At 20.3% G+C, this 21,121-nt stretch overlaps 2 protein-coding genes across 3 annotated transcripts in view; both read right to left on the reverse strand.

Moving 5' to 3' along the window:
* Nucleotides 1-864: 864 nt before the first annotated feature.
* LOC129609431 (PRL-1 phosphatase) lies at nt 865-11,200 on the reverse strand. Of its 2 annotated transcripts, XM_055521339.1 has the most exons (5): nt 10,920-11,200; nt 10,356-10,467; nt 9,145-9,311; nt 8,188-8,319; nt 865-7,117 (listed from the first exon to the last, which is right to left on the reverse strand). In XM_055521339.1, the coding sequence occupies exons 2-5, from the start codon at nt 10,461-10,463 to the stop codon at nt 7,006-7,008; spliced, it is 519 nt and encodes a 172-aa protein (XP_055377314.1). In that variant the 5' UTR covers nt 10,464-10,467; nt 10,920-11,200; the 3' UTR covers nt 865-7,005. The 2 variants fall into 2 exon arrangements, with proteins under 2 accessions (XP_055377314.1, XP_055377313.1); XM_055521338.1 differs by lacking the exon at nt 10,920-11,200 and having other exon boundaries at nt 10,356-10,651.
* Nucleotides 11,201-11,399: 199 nt separating this feature from the next.
* Nucleotides 11,400-21,121, reverse strand: part of LOC129609449 (uncharacterized) — a 48,112-nt gene continuing 38,390 nt past the window's right edge. The window contains exons 3-5 of the mRNA XM_055521362.1: nt 14,684-14,761; nt 13,772-13,809; nt 11,400-13,109 (exon numbers count right to left, since the gene is read on the reverse strand). The gene's annotated coding sequence lies outside the window, so the exon portion shown is untranslated. The remainder of the gene's footprint in view (nt 13,110-13,771; nt 13,810-14,683; nt 14,762-21,121) is intronic.

Consider the following 21,121-nt stretch of genomic DNA (forward strand, 5'->3'; position numbering starts at 1 on the left):
GAATTTAATTTAATTTATTTTTTTTTTGTTTTGTTTAATATTTCCGAATATTAAATTTAATTTTAATTATTTTAAGAGAAATCAATTTTTGTTTATATTTAGTACATCCCTGACGACTTTCAAATGACAATAATACGGGTATTTAATAAATAGAAATCGACACATATTGAAATTTATTAACTAAATTATTTATTAATTACGATATTATTGCAAAAAATTTGAAAGTCAATATAATTACTTAATTTTTTTTATAATTACTTTATTGATTTCTGTTCTCTGGGTCTTCTTTAACCAAAAAAAGAAGTACAAAAATTAATTGATTTTTTTAATTATAATAACGAAATATTAATGGTATAACAATTTAAACTCAAAAATAAAATTTAAAATAGTTTTATTGAATTTCAATGGAAAAAAAAAAATAAATAAAAAATTTTAAAATTTAATTTATAAAAAATTGTTAAGTCTCTAAGAATTTCTTCTCAACTGCTGATGATCTTTTTTTTCCCCCCCGTTTTAAGTACAAAATTTGAAAATTATTTCAAATAGAAATTATGCCAAATGGGTATTTTTATAAAAATTTTTTTTTTGGGTAAATATTTCAATAAAAATTGGGCAAAAAAATTCAAAGAATTTCAAAAAATAGTTTATCCAGTCAGGAATTTTCCAGTCGAAATTTGTCATTAATTTGAATAAAAAAAAATAATTTTTTTACCATTCTTACCAAAGCAATTCTTTTAGACTTTGAATGGCTTCGAGTACATATCACTTGTAATAGGATGGTGAAAATATTTTTCAAAATTTTTTTTGATAAATTTTTAATTTTAAAATTTTAAAATATGAAAATTCTTTTGAAAAGAATAGAAATTTCAATAGATAATAACACTTGTCAGAGGAGGAATTGGACTGAAGTTTTTTTTTTCAATGTTTTCACAGCTTATACCGGTTTTATTAAATTTTATTAAAAATTAAAACTTTCAAACCTTTACAGCATTTATACTTTTCTCCGTGATATTTATGAAATTAAAGTTATTTTAAAAAAAAATCGATTCTAGTGTTTGTCCAAGTCATCTCCAAGTCAAAACAATACAGAAATGTTTAAATTTTAAGCTCCTATATTTTATAGTAATTTTTTAGAGGCTTTCGAAAGCTTCACATTCGAAAGGCTTTTTGTTGGTGTTCTTTTCCATTTAACTCGGCCTAGTTAAACTTCCCGTTTAGCTTATGTTCTTTAACGTTTTTTTGTTTTTTTTTTTTTGACGACAATGACAAATTTTCGTTTCCTATTACAAGATTCGTCGACTATGACAGATTTTACAGTATTTTTAATTAATATTCACATCGATCACATTTGAAGTGAGAATAACAGTGGGTGGGAACTCTTTTTTTTTTGGAATTAATTCCGTTTTACTCCTTGATAATATAATTAATTAATTAATTAATTAATTAACAAACAAAAACAAAATCTTGGAAAAAAAAAAAATTAATGATTTTTTTTTTTTTTATAAATATGTTTTTTTTTTTTTGTTTTTATTATTTTTAAAATGTTTTAAAATTTCTGAAAACATAATAGATTTTTCTTTTATGGATTATAAATAGAAATAGAAAAGATAAGCACTTATTAAATAATTTAATTTGTTTTATATATATATATATATATATATATATATTCATATTTTAGTTTATATATTTTCGAATATTTATTTTTATACTTTAATATTTTTCGCATTTCATTTTTAAATAGTTGTTGTAATTTTTTGAATTTTATTTCGAAAATATCTTGATTTCTTGATTTTTACTTATTTATTTATTTATTGTTTATTTGTTTTCTGTTTTCTGATTTATTATTAAATTTAATTTATATTTTCTTTTCTTAAAAAGTATTTATCTTCATTTTTTTTTTGTTTTATTTTTATTTATTTATTTATTTTTAATTTAATTTAACATTTTTTCTTTTCTTTATATTTTAAGTATTTCCACACTTAAATAAAGTGTTATTTTTACGAGAAAATATTTTTTGAAAATGGTTTTTTTTTTTATTTTTATACATTTTTTTTTTTATTAATTTTTTAATAATTTTTATACTTGCTTTTTTTTTTGTTCACAATTATTTTTATTCATTTATTTATGCATTTTGTAAAATATTTTATTTTTTTATAATAATATTATTGAATCTCTTGTTTGTTTTGATGTAGAATTTTTTTTTTTTTGTAGAAGATGAAGAAATTAAGTCAATTATTGTTATTTTTATAATGAAAATAATTTTTTTTTTATATTATATACTTTATTTTTACATACTTATGTATATTATGTATTTGGAAATTATTGATTATTTCATTTTTGTATAAATGAATTATTTAATTTGATTTTGAATGAAAATTTATTTTATTTTGTAAAATTTTTGAATTTTTGCATTTTAATATTTATAAATTACAAAATTTTCTAGTTTACGTTCTTTTTTGTTGAACAAATAATATTCACTTCTATTCTCAATTATATCGCAACACTTTTGTGAGAAATTGTATTTAGAAATTCACAAATTTTAGGAATTAGCAATTATTCTCAATTCCATATACGTGTGTATAATAATTTGAAACAATTTTATAATAATGAAACAACAAAAATTTACAGCACAAATATTGAATTGGAAGGAATACTATTTAGATACATATAGAGCTTTTATAAATAAAGAGATCACACTTTGACATATCACCTTTATTGTGAATTCCACTCGAGTATAAATTCTACGAATTTTATACTAAGTTACGCATGTAGACTTTTGAGTAATTATAAATCTCACTCGTACAGATTATAAATCTACAATGGCAACATTATTCAAATTCATTTGTCAAAGTTGTCAAATTTAAATTTTTTTAAATTTTTCAAATTTCATAGTAGATATTTAAAAAAAATAAATACACTTATCAAAAAATAATAGACATTTCCAAAAACAATAGACAATCAAAAAAAAAAAAAAAATTTTCGTTTTCCTTCAAGAAAATTTTAATATAACATAAATAAAATAAATTCTAAACAAATACTTGCATTTCCTCCTCTTTTACATGAAAAAAAATTCAACAAATAAATAAAAACTAACAAAAAAAAAATTTTAACTGTCTTGAATACTGACTTTCTACACGTTTCGAAAATTTCATTAGTAGAATTTTGACATTTATCTTCATTACGAGTATGATAAATAATTACTCTATTACGAATTTCGGAATTCGGAATTCACAATATGAAATTCGTAATTTCTCCGAATTTCAGTGGTACGAGTGAGATTTCAAATAAGGGAATTTGAATGTATAGTCTGAGCTCGATCGGGTAATTTCAGTCGGATAAAATAGTTGCCAGTTTGAACGGCATCTACTACCTTACAAAATAGTCTTTATTTTTTTACAAATATTTAAAAAGACAAGAGAATAAAAAAATTTAAATGTCAAAATGTGATAAATGTAAAAAATCATAAGATTTTTGTTAATTACGAAAAAAAAAAAATGTGTACTTCCAAATTTCTAGTTCACGATGACTGTCTGTTTAAATAGAAATTGAGAATGAATAAAAATCCTACAATAATAACAAATAAAATTGAGAATATTAGAGAGAATATTTTTGTTTTCTTAAATTTTGCAATTTTTAAATAATAAATGAAAAAATTTTTATTTTGAAAAGTAAATGATAATTAGAAATTGTACAAAAATAACTAATAAAATTAAGTACGAAATTATGTAATAATATTAATTCATGCGGTTTTTGTAATTATTTCTTCTATTTTATTTTTATTTCATAAAGATTTCATAAAGTTGATGGAATCAATGCTTTTAATTTTTTTTAAATTGCATCATCTATTTTTGTTCACAAAAATTTAAAAATTATAAATTCAGTCAGTTTTTATTTACTATTTAGTTATTTTATAATTTTATTAAATTTTTCATCGGAATTTCATATAAATACTTTCAAATATTAAAATAGTTTTCATTTCCAAAAGATGATAAAACTTAAATAAACAAAAAGGAACGATTCGGCAGACAAAATACAATTTTAAAGAATGACTTTAAAATATTTTACTTTTATAACGAATATAAAAAAAAAAAACAAACTAAATGCATTTTAATTTGCGAGTTCCCTGTGTTTTTTTATCTTTAAATAATGCTTCTTTTATAGAATTATTTCATTTCAAAAAATGAATAAAACTGAAGAATGTCAGTAAATTTATTTTTAATTAATTAATAATGATGCAAATATAGTTAAAAAAATTTTAGAAATATTTTCTATTTTATTTATTATATCAATAACTAAATTCTATTATTAAAATGACTCTAATATTGAAGCCATGTTAAATAATTACTAATAAGCAATTGTTAAATAAAATAATCATAAACAATTTCTTATTAATAATTAAATACTTATTAATAAGAAATTGTTTTATATTCATGATTCATGAAAAATTGTTTTTAAATAAAATATTTTCAATTTCATTATTTTTAACTATTTATTAATTATTTGTTTTTGATCATGTTTGAAAAATGAATATTAATTTATCATAATGTATTGAATAATAAATTCAACCCTATCATAAATTTCGTTCGTAGCTTTCAAATTCAGAAAATTACGAATCATAAATTACGTTCGTAGTAAAAATTACTTTCATAAATTAAAAGAGTATTAATTGATTGTACTAAATTTTCAAATTTTGAATTTTTTTTTTTGTTTGAGTTTGAATTACTCTAATATAGATGCCATGTAAAGAAATGAATTCATGTTGCCAAAAAAAAAAAAAAAAAAAAAGTTATTCAAAATTTAAGAAAACTGAAAAACTTTAGATAATAGTTGTTTATTGAAATAGCAACGAAAATATATAAATAAATATTTGATAGTTGAAATAAAATACTGATTTTAATATTCCGAAAAATGATACTGCCATTTGTGATTAATAATCTCTACGAAAGGAATTTATAATCAATCAAAAGTCTACGACGATATACTTATGTTCGTAATTTGTAGGACTCTACGAATGGAATTCATTATAGAGATAATAAAAATTCTTGTTTAATGATTAATGAATTTTAACTATTATAAAATTATATTATATTTTTTATTTTGGCTTTAATTTTATAATTATAATTTTATAAATTGAAAAATTTTAATTCATGATTAATTTTATTTTAAATTTATAAATTATCAAATATTATTAAAATTTATCGAAATATTTTAATTAATATTAACAATAAAATTTCTAAATTATTATTTTTTGAAATTTTCATTAATATTCTCATACAAATTTAAAACAAAAATATAATCTAAATATTTAATTATTTTGTAAATATATTTTATATTATTAATTATGTACATTAATTCAATCTTTATGAAATCTTTGATGATCTTTGAGAGATGTTAGTTTTTTTTTTTTTAGAGATTATTAGAAGAGGAAATTATTTTGCAATATATTTTTTTGTTATTTTATTAAATTATCATTATATAGTTATATCAATAAAATTTAAATATAGAAAACCTAATTTGTTTTTTTTTTATTTTTTGAATTTTATAAGTATATTTTTAACAAAACTTTTTTTTTTTTTATTTATTTTGGTAAAAATTTTTTGTATTTTTACTGGTCTTTACAATATTTTATTTTTTATTTTATAGTTTTTTATTTTTTTGAAATGTTTTTTATATTTAAATTGTGTTCTAAATATTTATACATAATTATTTTAATTTTTTGTTGGTTTTTTTAATAATTTACAAATACATAAAAATCAAATCATAATTAAAATTAAAAAAAAAAGCACAAATATTACAATATCATTTTATAAATGTTCAATTTTTAAATTATACAACATTAAAACAAAGAAAGAAAAGAAAGAATATATATATATATTTATTTTTTTTAAACTAATTTAAATTTTTCTTCTTTCTTGTTATAAAATATAAAAAATATTTTACTTTAAAAATTAAAAAATTTTCTTCTTCATTTCTTCTGTATTTTTTTTTTTTACTACATATTTTTTTTATATTCAATTTATTAAATTTAATAAATATACATTTTTTTATTGGCTTTTATTCTTCCCAATTAAATAAAAAAAAAAAAAAACATAAATAAAAACAAGTATGAATTTTTTTATATTGTATTTTAAGTATGAAATTCTTGATTAAGTAATAGAAATATTTGAAAATGTTAGATTTAAAAAATATGTAAAAGCGCCCATATACCATGGAGTTTGGGTATTAAGTATAAGAAAACAATTATGCATTCTTTTTATATTTAAAATAAAATTTGTTATTTAAAAGAAAATTAATAGTTAAATTTCTCTTGTTATAAGAAAAATTTAAAAATACCATCAAAATATTAACAATCTGAAGAAAAATCTTCAAATCAATCCCGTTCTGCAGGATAGTCAAGTAAAAACAAAAAAAAATTTTTGGTTAATTGGTTTCCCATCTTTCTCATAAAATTTCTTTGTTTATGGTATTCTTAAGAATAATTTTTTTGTTTAATTTTGTTTTACAATTAAAAAAAAAATAAATAAAATTATAAAATAAAATTTTCATTTTTTTTTTTTTAAATACAATGCCATTTTAAATCCATTAATTATTCTATTTTTAATCAAGAATATCAAAATTAAAATTGGAAAAAAAAAATTATATATTTTTTAAATGTAAAAGAAAAAATAAAATTTTTACATAATTTTAAATATTTTGTGAAATTTTACATTAAATTTTGTTTTACTTTAAAATTTTATTCTCTTTCTTTTCTCAATTTACTTTATTAAATATTTATATATATATATTGTATATGTAGATATTCTTTTTATATTTTTTATATAATTAATAAATTTTATTTTTTCTTTTTTGTTTTTTCCATATTATTTTTATATAATTTTTTAATTTTCTTTTATTTATTTATTTATTTTTTTTTTAATTAATTATTTATTTATTTATTTTTTTTTTGTTTTTTCAATTATATTTTCGGTTAAAATGAACACTGCATCTGGTGGGAATTTTTGATATCTATTGCACACAGCACGAATTCTTGTGACCATTTTTGTGCTTTAGTCGAGATTTTGGCCTATATTTTTCTAAATATGATAGTTGTTTAGCATTAATAGCTCCCCTTCTTTTACTAAAAATAGATTAAATAAAAAGAAAATTAATATTGTTATTAAAATGAAATTTAAATTAATATGTAGAAAAAATATATTTAATATTTAAATTAAAATATAAAATAATTTGTAATGAATTATCATAATTAATTAATGATTAATTTAAAATGAATTATGTATAAGGATTCAATAGAGAGTAAAATATTCAACCATATTTTGTTAGTCGTATGGAATATTATTGAAAATAATTTAGTTTTTCAGTATAGAATTTCGCAATTTGAAATTTTTTTTTATTCACAAAATAACAAGCTTTTTAAATAACAATCCATAACAATAAGGGACGTGTTAAAAGCAGAAAAATTACATATTTTTTCTCCTCGAACTAAACCTATAGCTTTCTAAGCGGACGCTATATCAATTGAGTTACATGAAGAAATTGCTGATGAATTGTTCCTCACATTGCTTTATACCGTAACCCATATGATTACTAAGTATTGAGATACTACATGTAATCTTCTATTTGAAACACACAATCACATGAACTATTGTGCCTATTACACTAATAACATTACTGAATTACTAATAAAAAAACAATTGACAAGTATCGAAAAAGAATTGACTTCAGGAGAGTTTGCAAAATCTATTAATATTCATAGAATAAAAATTTGAATAAATATTTGTGTGTCATTTCGATTTTGTTTTATTTCGTTTAATAGTCCGTTTAAGGTAGTTGAGCAGGTTCCAGTTAAGTGGATAAATTGCGCAGCTAAGAGAATTCATTTAATTGTTTTTACGACTACAATTAGGCAGCTATATTTTCACAACAAAATAGGGGAGGCAATTAACCGGGCTTTACTGTAATCTTGTATTCTTTACTGAATCAGCCCATATATTTTATTAAAAATATATTTCTGAATAATTCAATTTGAATTTTAAAAATTAAATCTTTTATATATTTTAATAATTTCAAAATTAAAATAATTTTTAATATTTATTGAAATTATTACAATATTAATTTCTGTCCTATACTTAAACAATATTCACAATATAAATTAATTAAAAACTTCTTAATTTCAACAATAAAACTTACTCTCGTATCATTTCAACAGCAGCTTCATATTTGAGGCCCAATTCAATTAATGCTAAAGCAACTAAAACTGGGGCACGTCCTAAACCAGCTACACAATGAACTGCAACGCAAGCTTCTGGATTTTGTGAATAGCTTAAAAAAAATAAATTAAAAATAATATTTGCGATTAGAAATTTTATTATTAAAATGCGAACAATATGTAAAAATTAAATTGGAAAAATACGGTAACGTCAGACAATAATTAATGTTACGTCTACGTTACGTACATATAAAAATGACGTTTTAAATTTTTTTTAAGACAAATTGCTTCAAAAAAAATTTCATTCTTAAAAAAAATATTATTACGTAAATATTTTATAATACGAGTAATAAAAATAATTTGCAAGGACACAAAAAAAAATTTTGTTTTTTATTATTTTCGTGGTCCTTGAAAGTTAATAGATAATAAATTCATAAAAGTTTTAATTACATCGTTTTTCTTTTTACCTATCCAAAAATGAAATTAAACGTTTATTAATAAGAATTGCATGCAATATTTTTTTTAATATTAAAGAGACTTTATTAAATTGTTTTAATCATAAAAATGAAAAAGAATTTATTCTCCGAAAATATTAAAGAATATTTGAACGAAGCAAAAATAGGGTACAAGTTAAACATGTACTCTGGGCCGTTACAAGTTCAATTCATATTTTAAGAAAAAATGGGAAAATTCAAATTTAAAAAATTTAAAATCCTGAAGATCTTACCATATTTTATTCGATTTTCATGAAACGATTTTTGTATTCGAAAAAAATGGTACTACCATTTCATTCCATTTTTGCAAATACCGAAATTGTTTCACGGAAAATCAAATTACATGGTAAGGTCCCTAATTTGAAAATGACTAAATATTATAAAAATACGTGTTAGATACAAAATGAGATCAACTCTTAAATAATATTAATATAAGCTACTTACTTTTGTTTTAAAATTTCAAACCATTCATCAACAATTTTTTGTGGTGGAAAAGTTCCATCCTCAAAAGCTAGATCTTTAACAGTTATACCTTGATTCTCTAGCTCATCAGTTTTATAGCTTGGCTCACAGACACGTACCACAGTGCTTACATTATGTTTTTTTAATTCCTAAAAAATTTTTAATGAAAAATTAAATATTAAATTTAGTTATAAAAAAAAACAGAAAAAAAAAAATTCTTTAATACCTACAATATTTTCAATAAAATTATTTTATGACATATGATGACATTCACAGTAGACTATCATAAATAATGACAACAAAATTCTTAATTGAAAATTGTAATCTCATTAATTATGTCACATCTGTTTATTTTTTTTTTTGTTGTTGTTATTTTTGAGAACATTTAAAAAATATTGTGAAGTTTGCGTGCGAACTCAAAGAGCAGCTCATTATATTAACCGATTATATTATATACGAGTATGTACAACTGTTGGGTACGAGTATGTACAACTTAGTCAAAACGTAATGAAAAGTGAATAATGAAAATTCAACGGGGGAAAAAAATTAATATTAAAACTAGGTTTAATATTTTAAAAATTTCTAGGAAATAAAAATTTAAGGGTGATTTTTGAATTTTTTAAAAGATTTTTTTTTTTTTAGATTCATTTTCTGTAACTTGCGATTATTTTTCTAAAAAATTTTGAACAGAAAATTGTACAATTTTTCTATATCTTTGTGACAAAATTCAGTGTGACCGTTTTGGCCTAATTTTTTTAAAACCTTTCTTAAAATTTTTCGACTTTAGAAAGTTTCACCTTTCTCGAAATCTACAATATTTGAGAAAGGTGATGAATAAAAATTATAAAAGTTTTAGAGACCATTTCCACAAACAACCATATCTGAATTATTTTATAGCGTCTACTAGAACATTTTACGAGAATGGAAGGTAACAGATTGATCTAATAGATCAATTTTGCCTATTTTCAATACAGATCTGTGAGCAGTGGAAATACGCATTTGTGCCAAATTTCAAGTTTCTAGTTTTTTTTTTTTTTTGTTATAAAATGTTATAAAATGAACGCTTCAACAACAAAGATTGAACGGAATATAGCTGGTGTCACATACGTCATGGCAAAATTTAGAATCATATTTGTTTTTTCATTCAATATATAGAATCATATTTTTTTTTGTTTGTTTGTAATAATTCTTACCACAATGTAATGTTGTATATTAACATCTGAAGGCCGATCTGTTATTAAAAATTGCATCCCTTTAAATTCAATTCGGGCTGGTGCTGGTCTAATATCCTTTTGACGCATGATGCTTGTCATTAAAATAATTTTTTGTTGTTTTTTTTTTAATATGAATTTAAACAAAATTTGTTGGTATATATATATATAATTTATATATATATATATATGTTATATAAATTTATGAAATATATTCTGAATTTATTGACAATTTATTTTTTTTTTTTCTTTAAGTAATAGTTTAAGTTTTTTTTTTTCTTTTAATATAAAAAAAAAAAATATTTTATATTTATTAAAATAATTTAAAATTTAATTTTAAAATATTTTCTTTAAAAAAAAAGTAAAACAAAAAAAAAATTTTTAAATAAAAGATTCTTTTAGCAAAATTAAAATACAAAAATGTATGCAAGTTAAAAGGAAACAACTATAGTCTTAATTATTGTTGTTTTTTCTCTTTCTAAAATCAAAATTTAATTTTTTTTTGTTTTCTTTTTTTTCGGTTGCTTGTTTGTTGGTTTCTTTTACCTATTTATATGAAATTTTCCTTGAAATATAAAAGAAAAAAAATTTTCTCTTAAAATTTTTTTTTCTCTTGCCTTTTACAATAATAACAGTAATTGTTTTTTGTTCTTATGTTCTTGTTGTTTGTTTTTTTTTTTCGATTTTGTTTGATGTTCTTTTCAAAATTGTAATAGTGTTGTTTTCTTGTTTTCTATTTTGTTTTGTATTTTGCGTTCTAGTTGGAAAATTTAAGGTAATTTAAATTTTTTTTTGATTTAATTTTTAAAATGAATATTTTATGTATACAATAAAAAAAAAATTCTTTAACTATCAGTTGTTTTTTTTCTTTTTTTTTTTTGTAAATTCACAAGTTTTTAAAAAATTATGAAATATTAATTTTTATTTTGTTTATTGTAGTAAATATGAAACAAAATAAAAAAAAAACAAAAAAAAAATATTTTTTTTTTTTATACAATAGAATAGATAAATTTTTTTACATAATTTTTTTTTTATTTATTTTATAAATTTTTTTTTCTAAATCATTCAATTTAAGTATTTTCTCTTTTTTTTGTTTAATTATAATAATAATAATTCAGCAAGAAATATTTATTAATTTGTAATATAAATGTATAAAATTTAAAATATTTTTCTTAAGAAATATTATTTTTTATGAAAATGAAAAAACGAAAATGAAAGAAAAAAAAAAAAAGTAAATTAATTAATACTTTTCTCCCAGAAATGTGCAAAAATTTATTTTTAATTTAAGATTGAAAATTAAAGAAAAAAAATTAAAATTCTCTTTTAATTAAGTCTCTTGAATTAATTCTCAATTAATTTTCTCTTATTAAAATGTTTACGTTTATTTTTATTTATTTTGTTTTCTTTATTTAATTTTTTTAATTTCTCTCTTGTTTTTACTTTAAAAATGGGAGCAGAGCAATGCTTTAATGAAATGAGCTCAATTTTTTTTTCTTTCTTTTGGTTTTTATATTCTCTCTTTTTTTTTTTGTTTTTTACATAAATGATGATTAAATGAAATTTTAGATTTTAGTTGAACTTTGTTTTGTTAGAATTTATTAAATTTGTAAATTGAGGAAAAATATATTTTTTATTTTTTTCTTAATATTTTTTTAATATTTTGTGTGTATTTTAGGAGTTTTTCTTTCTTTGTGTTTTATTTTTAAAGAAAATTTTTTTTTATAGCAGTTTTGTTTTTTCGATTTTAATCAAAAATTTTTTTTTTTTAAATTTTATAGTTTTTAATTAATTTTCTTTATATATTGTGTTTTATTTCATTATTTTTATATATATTTTATTTTATTTTAATTTTTTTTTTTTTGTATAGTAAAAGGCCTTTGGTAGAAGTTCTTGTTTCTTGGTAAAAATATTAATTATATTTTTTTTTTGCTTCTAATTTAATTTTTTAATGAAATTATTAATTATTAATTAAATTTTTTTTTTGTATTTTTAAATTTTTAATAGTTGCCTTTGTAATATAATTTTATTAAATATTTTAATATTTTTTTTTTTTTCTAATTTTCCTCTCTTTTATTTAATTATAAAAAAATAATTTTATTTTTTAATTTAATTACAATAAATTTTTGCTTTGTTTTTATATATCTCTCAAAATAACATGAATGTATATATATATATATATATGTAGAGATATATATAGTTTAATACTTATTTATATAGATATATTATTTTTATTAAAAATAATAAAAACAATAATTATTATAAAAAAAAATTTAAAAAGATGAGAAATTTAAAAAAAAATATTAAGCAATTTTAAGTACTTCTTTTTTTTGGTGAATTTTTCTTGCTAATTCTTTGTATGTGTGTATTTCCACCTTAGTAAAATTTTATATTTTGTTTTTTCCTAATATTTTTTTTACCATAAAATTTTATTTGTTTGGTTTTCTTTAAAAAAATTTTTTTTTGTAACTAATTTATTAAAAATTAATTTAAATATGTTTAATTTTTTTTTTAATTTATTTTAAAAACAGAAAACAATTTTTTATGAAAGACTTATTTTTCTCCTCTTTAATTATTATTATTATAATTTTATTGTAATTATTATTATTATTTTTTTTTTTTTAATATTTAAATATTTTATAATATAATATTGTAATTTTTTTACTTATAATTATCACAAATACAATATACATACAATAAAAAAAAAAAAAATTTTTAATATTAAATATTTTTTTTATCCTAAAAAAAATAATGGAAATAAAAAAAAAAAAAAAAACAAAAAATGACAATTATTTTCAATGTATGCGCTTAATATAAAAATTTTTGTTCGAAAAAAAAAAAATTTTTTTTTTTTTTTTGTTCTCTGGAGTTAGACGATTTTTTTTTACTGAAATAAGCTTTCTAATTGGGACTGTATTGACTTTATTATTTAAATTTTAGCTAAAATACAAATTTTCCGTAATCCGGATATTTTAATAATAATAATTTTTTTTTTACTTATGAATTTTTTCTTTTTGATTCTTTATAATTCAAATTTTGGGAATAAATTTTTTTTTTATGGAAACTTTGAAATTTTAATAATTAAATAGAAAAATTTCCTTTATACTTTATTGATTTGTTTAAAAAAAAAAAATCAAAATAAATTTTAAAAATACAAGTAAATAATTGAAGAAAGAAAACAAAAAACAGAAAAAAATGAAAAAAAAAAAGTGCGGAAACTTTAAATATAGATTTAGTAATTATTTCTCATTTATGGAATATGTATATGTATATACATATACGTATATTAATAAATGTAAATGTATTTATTGAAAAATATGGAAACCGAAAAAAAAAATCGTCTTAAAATCTTTTGAAAAAAAAAAAATTTTTTTTTTTTTGTTTTTTTATTGTTGCTTTACACTACTAAAAATATTCTCCTTTCTTCCTTTTTTTTCCCCTAAAATGATAAGAATAGAAATTATATAAAATAATTAATTAAATAAAAAAAAAAAACATTATTCTATTTGTTACTAATATTATTATTTATATGTTTTGAAAAAGCAATGCACTACGCGCGCGCATAACATAAGACGCAGAGATTAGTATATATTCCTTATAAAAATATTATTTTTATTCATTTAATTTTATAATCCAAAAATAAGAGTATTCTTTATTAAATTCACTTTTATAAAGTTCATTTTTATAATATTCCCCCAATAAATGTGTAACAAGCATTAGCTTATTCAGTTTATATTATAATTTTATAGTATTTCCTTAATAATTAAAAATTTCTTTTTAATTATTAAATTTAGTTATGTTTCGCGTCTACAAGCAGATAAGTTAACTCAATAAAAGGGATCGGATAATTTCTTAACTGGCGCCCGAGCAACAGGGACCTAGAATTATAGAATGTCTTTACTGTGGAAACATAAATAGTTAGTTCTAGATTCTATACAATGTGATTCCAATCGTGCCATAGCAGACTAACTCTAATTATCTATGCTGCTCCCAACGGGCGTCAAAAACAGATTAAATTAAAATCTCTTCTTTAAATTTATACATGTGACCAAAAAAAGAAAAAAACCGTCAAATCTAGAACTGTTTTCTTTTAAGAATTTAATAAAGAAAATTTGTAATATAAAAATTATATCAATTGCAGAATTAGCAATATATTTGTATAAATAGCATTCGAATTTAAAATAATACACAGTTTAATTTTGTAATATAACAGAATTACAATTTAGAATAGAAGTAATTTTTTTTTTATTAACGAATTAATGTGAATTCGTTATTTTATATATTTTTATTTTTATATAAAATACAATACTTACTTTTTATTTGTGCTGAGCCTGACAGTATTCTGCACTGTCTAGATGAAAGTCCATAGATGTGGGAACAGGTCTAACCAACTGTAATTGAAATAAATGAGTTTTTAGTATTTCGAATTACAGTATGACAAGAAATATTTATGAAAATATTTAAAAAGAAAATAAATAAATACAAACATAAACAAATAATATCAGTGGAATTACACCAAGATGTTTATTTAAGTTTCTTTATTTAGTAGATGTAACTACACATTGAAAACACAATTTCTTCATATCTATACATACATTAAAATATAGATTTTTGTGAAAAAAACAAAAATTTTCCATTAAAATTTAAAAAATTATAAAATTCCAAAATTTGATTTTATGTATTCAATAATTTTTCTTTAAAAAATGTTTAAACTATTTTCAATCTTTAAATCATTTGGAATACTATTATACAATCTTAACCCTTTACGCAACAACATGTTTTTTTAACTACAACACATTGATGTTAATACAACCGCTGAAGACAAACTAACAGAAAATTTATCGACGTATACAAAATGATCTGCATGGCTTTATTTTGAAGCTTTTGTAACTTTTCTAACATACACGATTAAACAAAAATTAACGAATGCTTTAAGTGGTTGATAAAGAATTAAACTTTCCACGAAGTATAACAGAGTAGTGATGGGCTACAAGATTAGTACACAACACATAAAGGCCTGTTTTGTAAATCATCAAGTGCAGAATTCAGTATTATGGGTGTATACTTATAGTACCACCGATTTCAAACCAGGGTAATGGGAACCAAATCATATTTCAGCGTAACCTTGGCATATCTGATGAAAGAAATTTTTTTCATCATCATAGAGATAAGAAAATTTTGTTGTGGTTTTTGTTTTGAAATTTTATCAAAACTGTGTAAAGAATGAAAGAATTGAAAAAATTATAGTAAGCTAGATCTGTAAACTTGAAAAATAACATCAGGAGATTCCCTATTATAATCACATTTTGTTTATATTTAGAAATTATATTACATATGCGATCGGTAAAAATGTAATTTATATATTTTACTTAACCTGAAACTTTAGTATAATTGGAAAAGCAGAAGCTTTAGTTTTCTTAAAAGTGTTAAAATAATTTAAAGTGTTGTCTCCAACAAAATTTTGTGAGGAATGTCAATTGAAAATTCCTTATAAAAATTTGTTGTATCACGTGAGAACGTTTTTACATAAAAAAATGCAGCAAAGCTAACTGATAACGGATGGAAATGTATGAAAAGTTTGTTTAATGAACGTATAGAAATGTATATATTGAAAAATGCTAAAGAAGAAACACTTACGCTGGGGGAATATCTAAGCACAGCTCAACCCAGAGTTATGGAATTATTACAACATTCATTTCAAAAACATAGTTGTTTTAAATATGTTTGCAGAATACATAAAATCTCAAGATGTTGAAGATAATGCAGAAGATGACCTTATTAAGCACGAAATTTTTTAATTCGAAAATGACAGCAATTCATAATGATACAGAAATAACAGATGCATCCTATGATATGAAAAATGTTATCATACGGAAAACTGAAGAATTTCAGGAAACTGATAGCGGTTGGGCTTTCTTAAGAATCATTCACTTAGAAATAAACATCAACCAATACAAACCTCTTAGAGGCTCACCATATTTACCATTACCATTATTTATTCAAAAGAAAAAAGCATGCGTAAACGTAATGAATCAAGACGAATATTGCTTTAAATGGGCTATAATTTCCAAATTTTATAATGGTGGTAACACAAATTTAAATACCCCTTCAACATACAGAGTTCTGAACATAGATGCAAGTACAATTGTACTAAAAAATATTACTCTGCAATTTGGTGATCTGAATTTTCCTTTAAAAATTACAGATATTAAAAAATTCGAGGAATTGAATCCAACAATCAGTTTGAATGTATTCGGATATGAAATGATGGAAACACAAAAAGAAACTTGTTTTTATCAAATAGTTGGACCATATTATTTTTTAAAAGAAGAAAAATAGCATCATATTAATCTTTTGTATATAACAGGGGGAGATAGATATCATTTCGTGTGGATTAAAAATATATCTAGACTAATATGAGCGCAACTAACTAAACATAAATAAATGATTCATTTGTGTAATACTTGTTTATTATTTTTTCATAATGAACGGGATCTGCTATCACATAAACCAGAGTGTAACAAAGTTATAACAGGCTTACCTTCAGAAGAAAAACAAATAATTAAATTTGAAAAATATGAAGAAAAAAAAATAATTAAATTTGAAAAATATGAAAGACAACAAGATGTACCACTCGCAGTGTATGCAGACTTTGAATGCATATTACAGGACATTAGCAGTTGTTCACCTAATCCAACTATATCATCAACTGAAGATATTCAAATTCATATTCCATGTTCATATGCATATAATATTAAGTCTTCATTTGATGAAAATATAAATATTTTCGAATTGCATTGATAAATTTGTAAGTAATATAATAAGTGATACAACTAAATTATATACTGATTATATTAAAAATTATAAATCAATGAAACCATTAACAAATCTAGAACTAAGAATTTAATTAGATAAAAAAAATTATCATATTTTTAAAAAATTTTTAGATCATAAAAGAGTTGACGACCACTGTCATCTAACCGGAAAATATCAAGGACCTGCTCATACTAATTGTAATTTAAAATATAGAATTCCTAATTATTTTCCTATCTTTTTCCATAATTTTTCTGGATACGATTGCCATTTATTTATTAAAGCTCTTTCAAAATATCCAGGCAAAATTCAAATTTTACCCAACAAATTCAAATTTTACCCAAAATATATCGCATTAGGGAAAAATCAAATATTCGAATTAAGATTCTTGGCCTCGTTATTCATTACATACATGAACATCTTCACCATTTTTGAGTTCATTTAATAAAAGCGATATCATACGTATACAAATACAATATCAAAATTTAAACATTTTACCATCTACCAGCTTACTTTATATTGAAGGTACTATTACAAAAACAAATGGTATTGAAACAACTAAAACAAAGCTTACAAATAATGCTATTGCATTTTTATTCGATGAGATACGGTATGAGTTAAACGGGAAAGAAATTGATTACAGTAGAAACGTAAGTATAACATCATGCTTAAAAAATTACATTTCATTGAATAAAACTGAGAGTCAAACCCTTATTAATGGTGGTTGGTCATCTGAACAACCAATTACACCGCTCCTACCCCGGCTCCTACAACTCAACTTTTCAGGACAGTTAGCCGTAGCCCCCTCCAACGCCCCCGCCACCGCCTCCGCCACACTGCCGCACCCGCCGCCGACCATGCTCCTACCCCTCCACCTCTACATATCGCTTTATTTTTAAGTGATGTTATTATAAATTCTAGATCAATTCCGTTATACCTACCCCAAAAATATTTTTTACTTTTTCTATAATATATTCTAATGTGACGTCATTATGCTTTACTTCTTCTATAATACATTCTGATGTGACGTCATTATGTTTTTATTTTTTCTATAATATATTCTCATTATAAAAAATTCATTATATTTAGTATCCCCATATTATATCTACTAATTTTCTCAAATTTTCAACATTTTACAATAAATAGTTTATAAATAAATTTTTAAATTGACGAAAATATTTTTAAAAGTATCGTAATATTATGGATACTTACGAAATTTAAAATTATTTTTAAAGAAATTTTTAATATTTTTTAAATCGTAATAATAAGTCAAAATAATTAAAAAGAAATCGGGAGACAAATATTTACAATTTATGAAACAAAAAATAAAAAAATTATTTTAGCAAAATTTTTGCGATATTTACAATATTCATTTTGTTTCTCTAACCATGTTTACGTGGAAAGTTTAAATAAAAATAATAAAATAAATAAATAAAATTTAATTTTTATAAATAGAATTATTCTATAAACTTATTATTGTATCTACGAATACATATTCGTACATATACATTTATAATTTTGATGTATGTAGAACATACACATGAGAAAAGGTCATTATCATATTATTTGAAATATACTTCTTATGTATAGATATACTAATTATTTATAAATTTGTGTAGTACTACATACACATACACATTATGTATATATATGTGATATATATTGTGATACATGTAAAATAAACAAATTTATTGTCATATATCAAATTCACAAATTCCATTTTTCTATTGTTTTATTTTTGACAAGGATTTTTTCTTTAATTCTATTTTTAAAAACAAAATAATTTTAAGAAAAATTAATTATATTTCATTGATGTTTAATAATTATTTAATAAATTTATTTTTTGAATAATAAATGCATTAAAAGAAATAAATTGTCTCTCAAGTAAATTATGTATATTTATTCAAATTGAATCGTGGAATCACAACTAAACAATTTCAGAATATTATTACCCAATAAAAGATATAGCTAGAAAGTTTGTTGAAAATTATCACATCATTAACTTCCCAATTTCTTTAAAACTGTAGTTAAATAAAATTAACCTCAATATGCAAAAACAATTATATTTCCTCCATCAAAGCCAACAACTTGCGAATATTATCGATTAACAAAATAATTGAAAATATTCGTCAAAGAGGAATAAGTGAAGGCTGAGCAGAAGGAAACACATCAATTGAATCGGAAATATATGAAGTGTACTAGAAAGAAAAGATAAAATATTTAAAATAATAAAAAATGTTTTATTTTAATTTTAACGATTTTATCGAAATTTTAAATGCAGCTAATCTAAAAGAAAAATATTAAAAAACATATATTAACATTCAATTTTTGAACTGAGTTGAATGATTATTGTGACGTGAATTTGGAAAAAAGAGATGATTATAATGATGACAATAGTATAATGATAACAGTAATAACAACAGTAATTTTTAAATTTTTAAAAATTACATTTTTTCTATTTTTGTTTTGTTTTTAATTTTTCAAAAATAATATAATTTCCATTTTTTGTTTTCTTTGAATTCATCTACATATTGCATAAATTTATAAAATCTAATATTTAAATTATTTATAATAATTTTAATAACAAAAACTTTTAGAATTTCAATTTAGAATATAAATTTCGGAATCTAATAAAATTAATATAATTCAAAATTTTTTTATATAATGATTAGCAAATTTATTTATTTTTAATTATTCTCTTATTTTTATTGATTTAATTTTAAAATTTTTTTCTATTACAATAATTTTCTTATATTTATTTGGTGGTTCTGTAATACTTAATTTTCAAAAATTTCTTATAAATGAGTGAATTGATGGTATACTCGATTGATTTAATATTGTGTTATCCTCGGAAATTTTAGTGTTGTCTCAACTATATTATGTTATGAAATTCAAGTGCACTTTATACAAATTTTTTGCATGTTTATTTTAAATGATTATTTTAAAATTAAGTTCATTATAATATTATATATATATATATATATATATATATAAATATATATATAAATCTTTAACGAATTTTTGTACTTTTTTAATATCACTTTCAAAAATTTTTATTTAAAAATGTTGTTTTTCTATTAAAAATAAGAAAATATTGAAATTTTTAAATTTTTAATGATCATATTTTATAATTAATTCTTGTCCTTTTATGCCCATACGTCAAATATAATATGAAAATATATAAGAAGTAATGTAACCAATAAACAATTTTAATTGTCAAAATTCACTTAGTTATTTGACTGTTGTTACTAAAATTTAAAAATTTAATTTTTTAAATAATTAAAATTTGTTTTAATTTCCTTTGTTTCCGACAATTCTATTTTCGTATTTTATTTTTGACATTTTTTTGGGTCTTTTAGTTCACTGTTGAATTTGTACGATTCACAAGTTTTTGACTCTTATAATTTCGATACTCTCTCTTAATCCAATCATATAAAAAATTATCAGTCTTATAACAATTTGTTGATGATTTTTAATATACTATCACATAAGAGTATACGATAAATTATATATAGATTAATATTATTATAAAAAACTACAAACGACATGTTTTTTTCTATATATTTTTCGCCAAATTCAACAAATATTATTTTAAGTAATTTCAAAAATTAAATTTTTTTCACATATTTCAATGTCATTACAATCAACAATATTTTTCTTATATAATTTTAATTTGATATGGATTCTATAAAACTTTAACCAAGGCGTAACAAATGATTTCCAATTTATCCAAAAATATCGTATTAATTCATTATATTTAGATATCTTCATATTTTTTGTTAAACTTCTTTGAGAATGTCACCTATACACCAAAAAAACTTTATACATTTTATTATATTTTAATAATAATAATATTTTGTTATTTCAATATTGAATTTCAAATTTTAAATTATAATTTGATAGATTTTTAATATTGACAAAGCTCCCACATTTTTAAT

This window comes from Condylostylus longicornis, unplaced genomic scaffold (genome assembly GCF_029603195.1).
Source record: "Condylostylus longicornis isolate FDR11 unplaced genomic scaffold, ASM2960319v2 ptg000039l, whole genome shotgun sequence".
Classification (NCBI taxonomy): Eukaryota; Metazoa; Arthropoda; class Insecta; order Diptera; family Dolichopodidae; genus Condylostylus; species Condylostylus longicornis.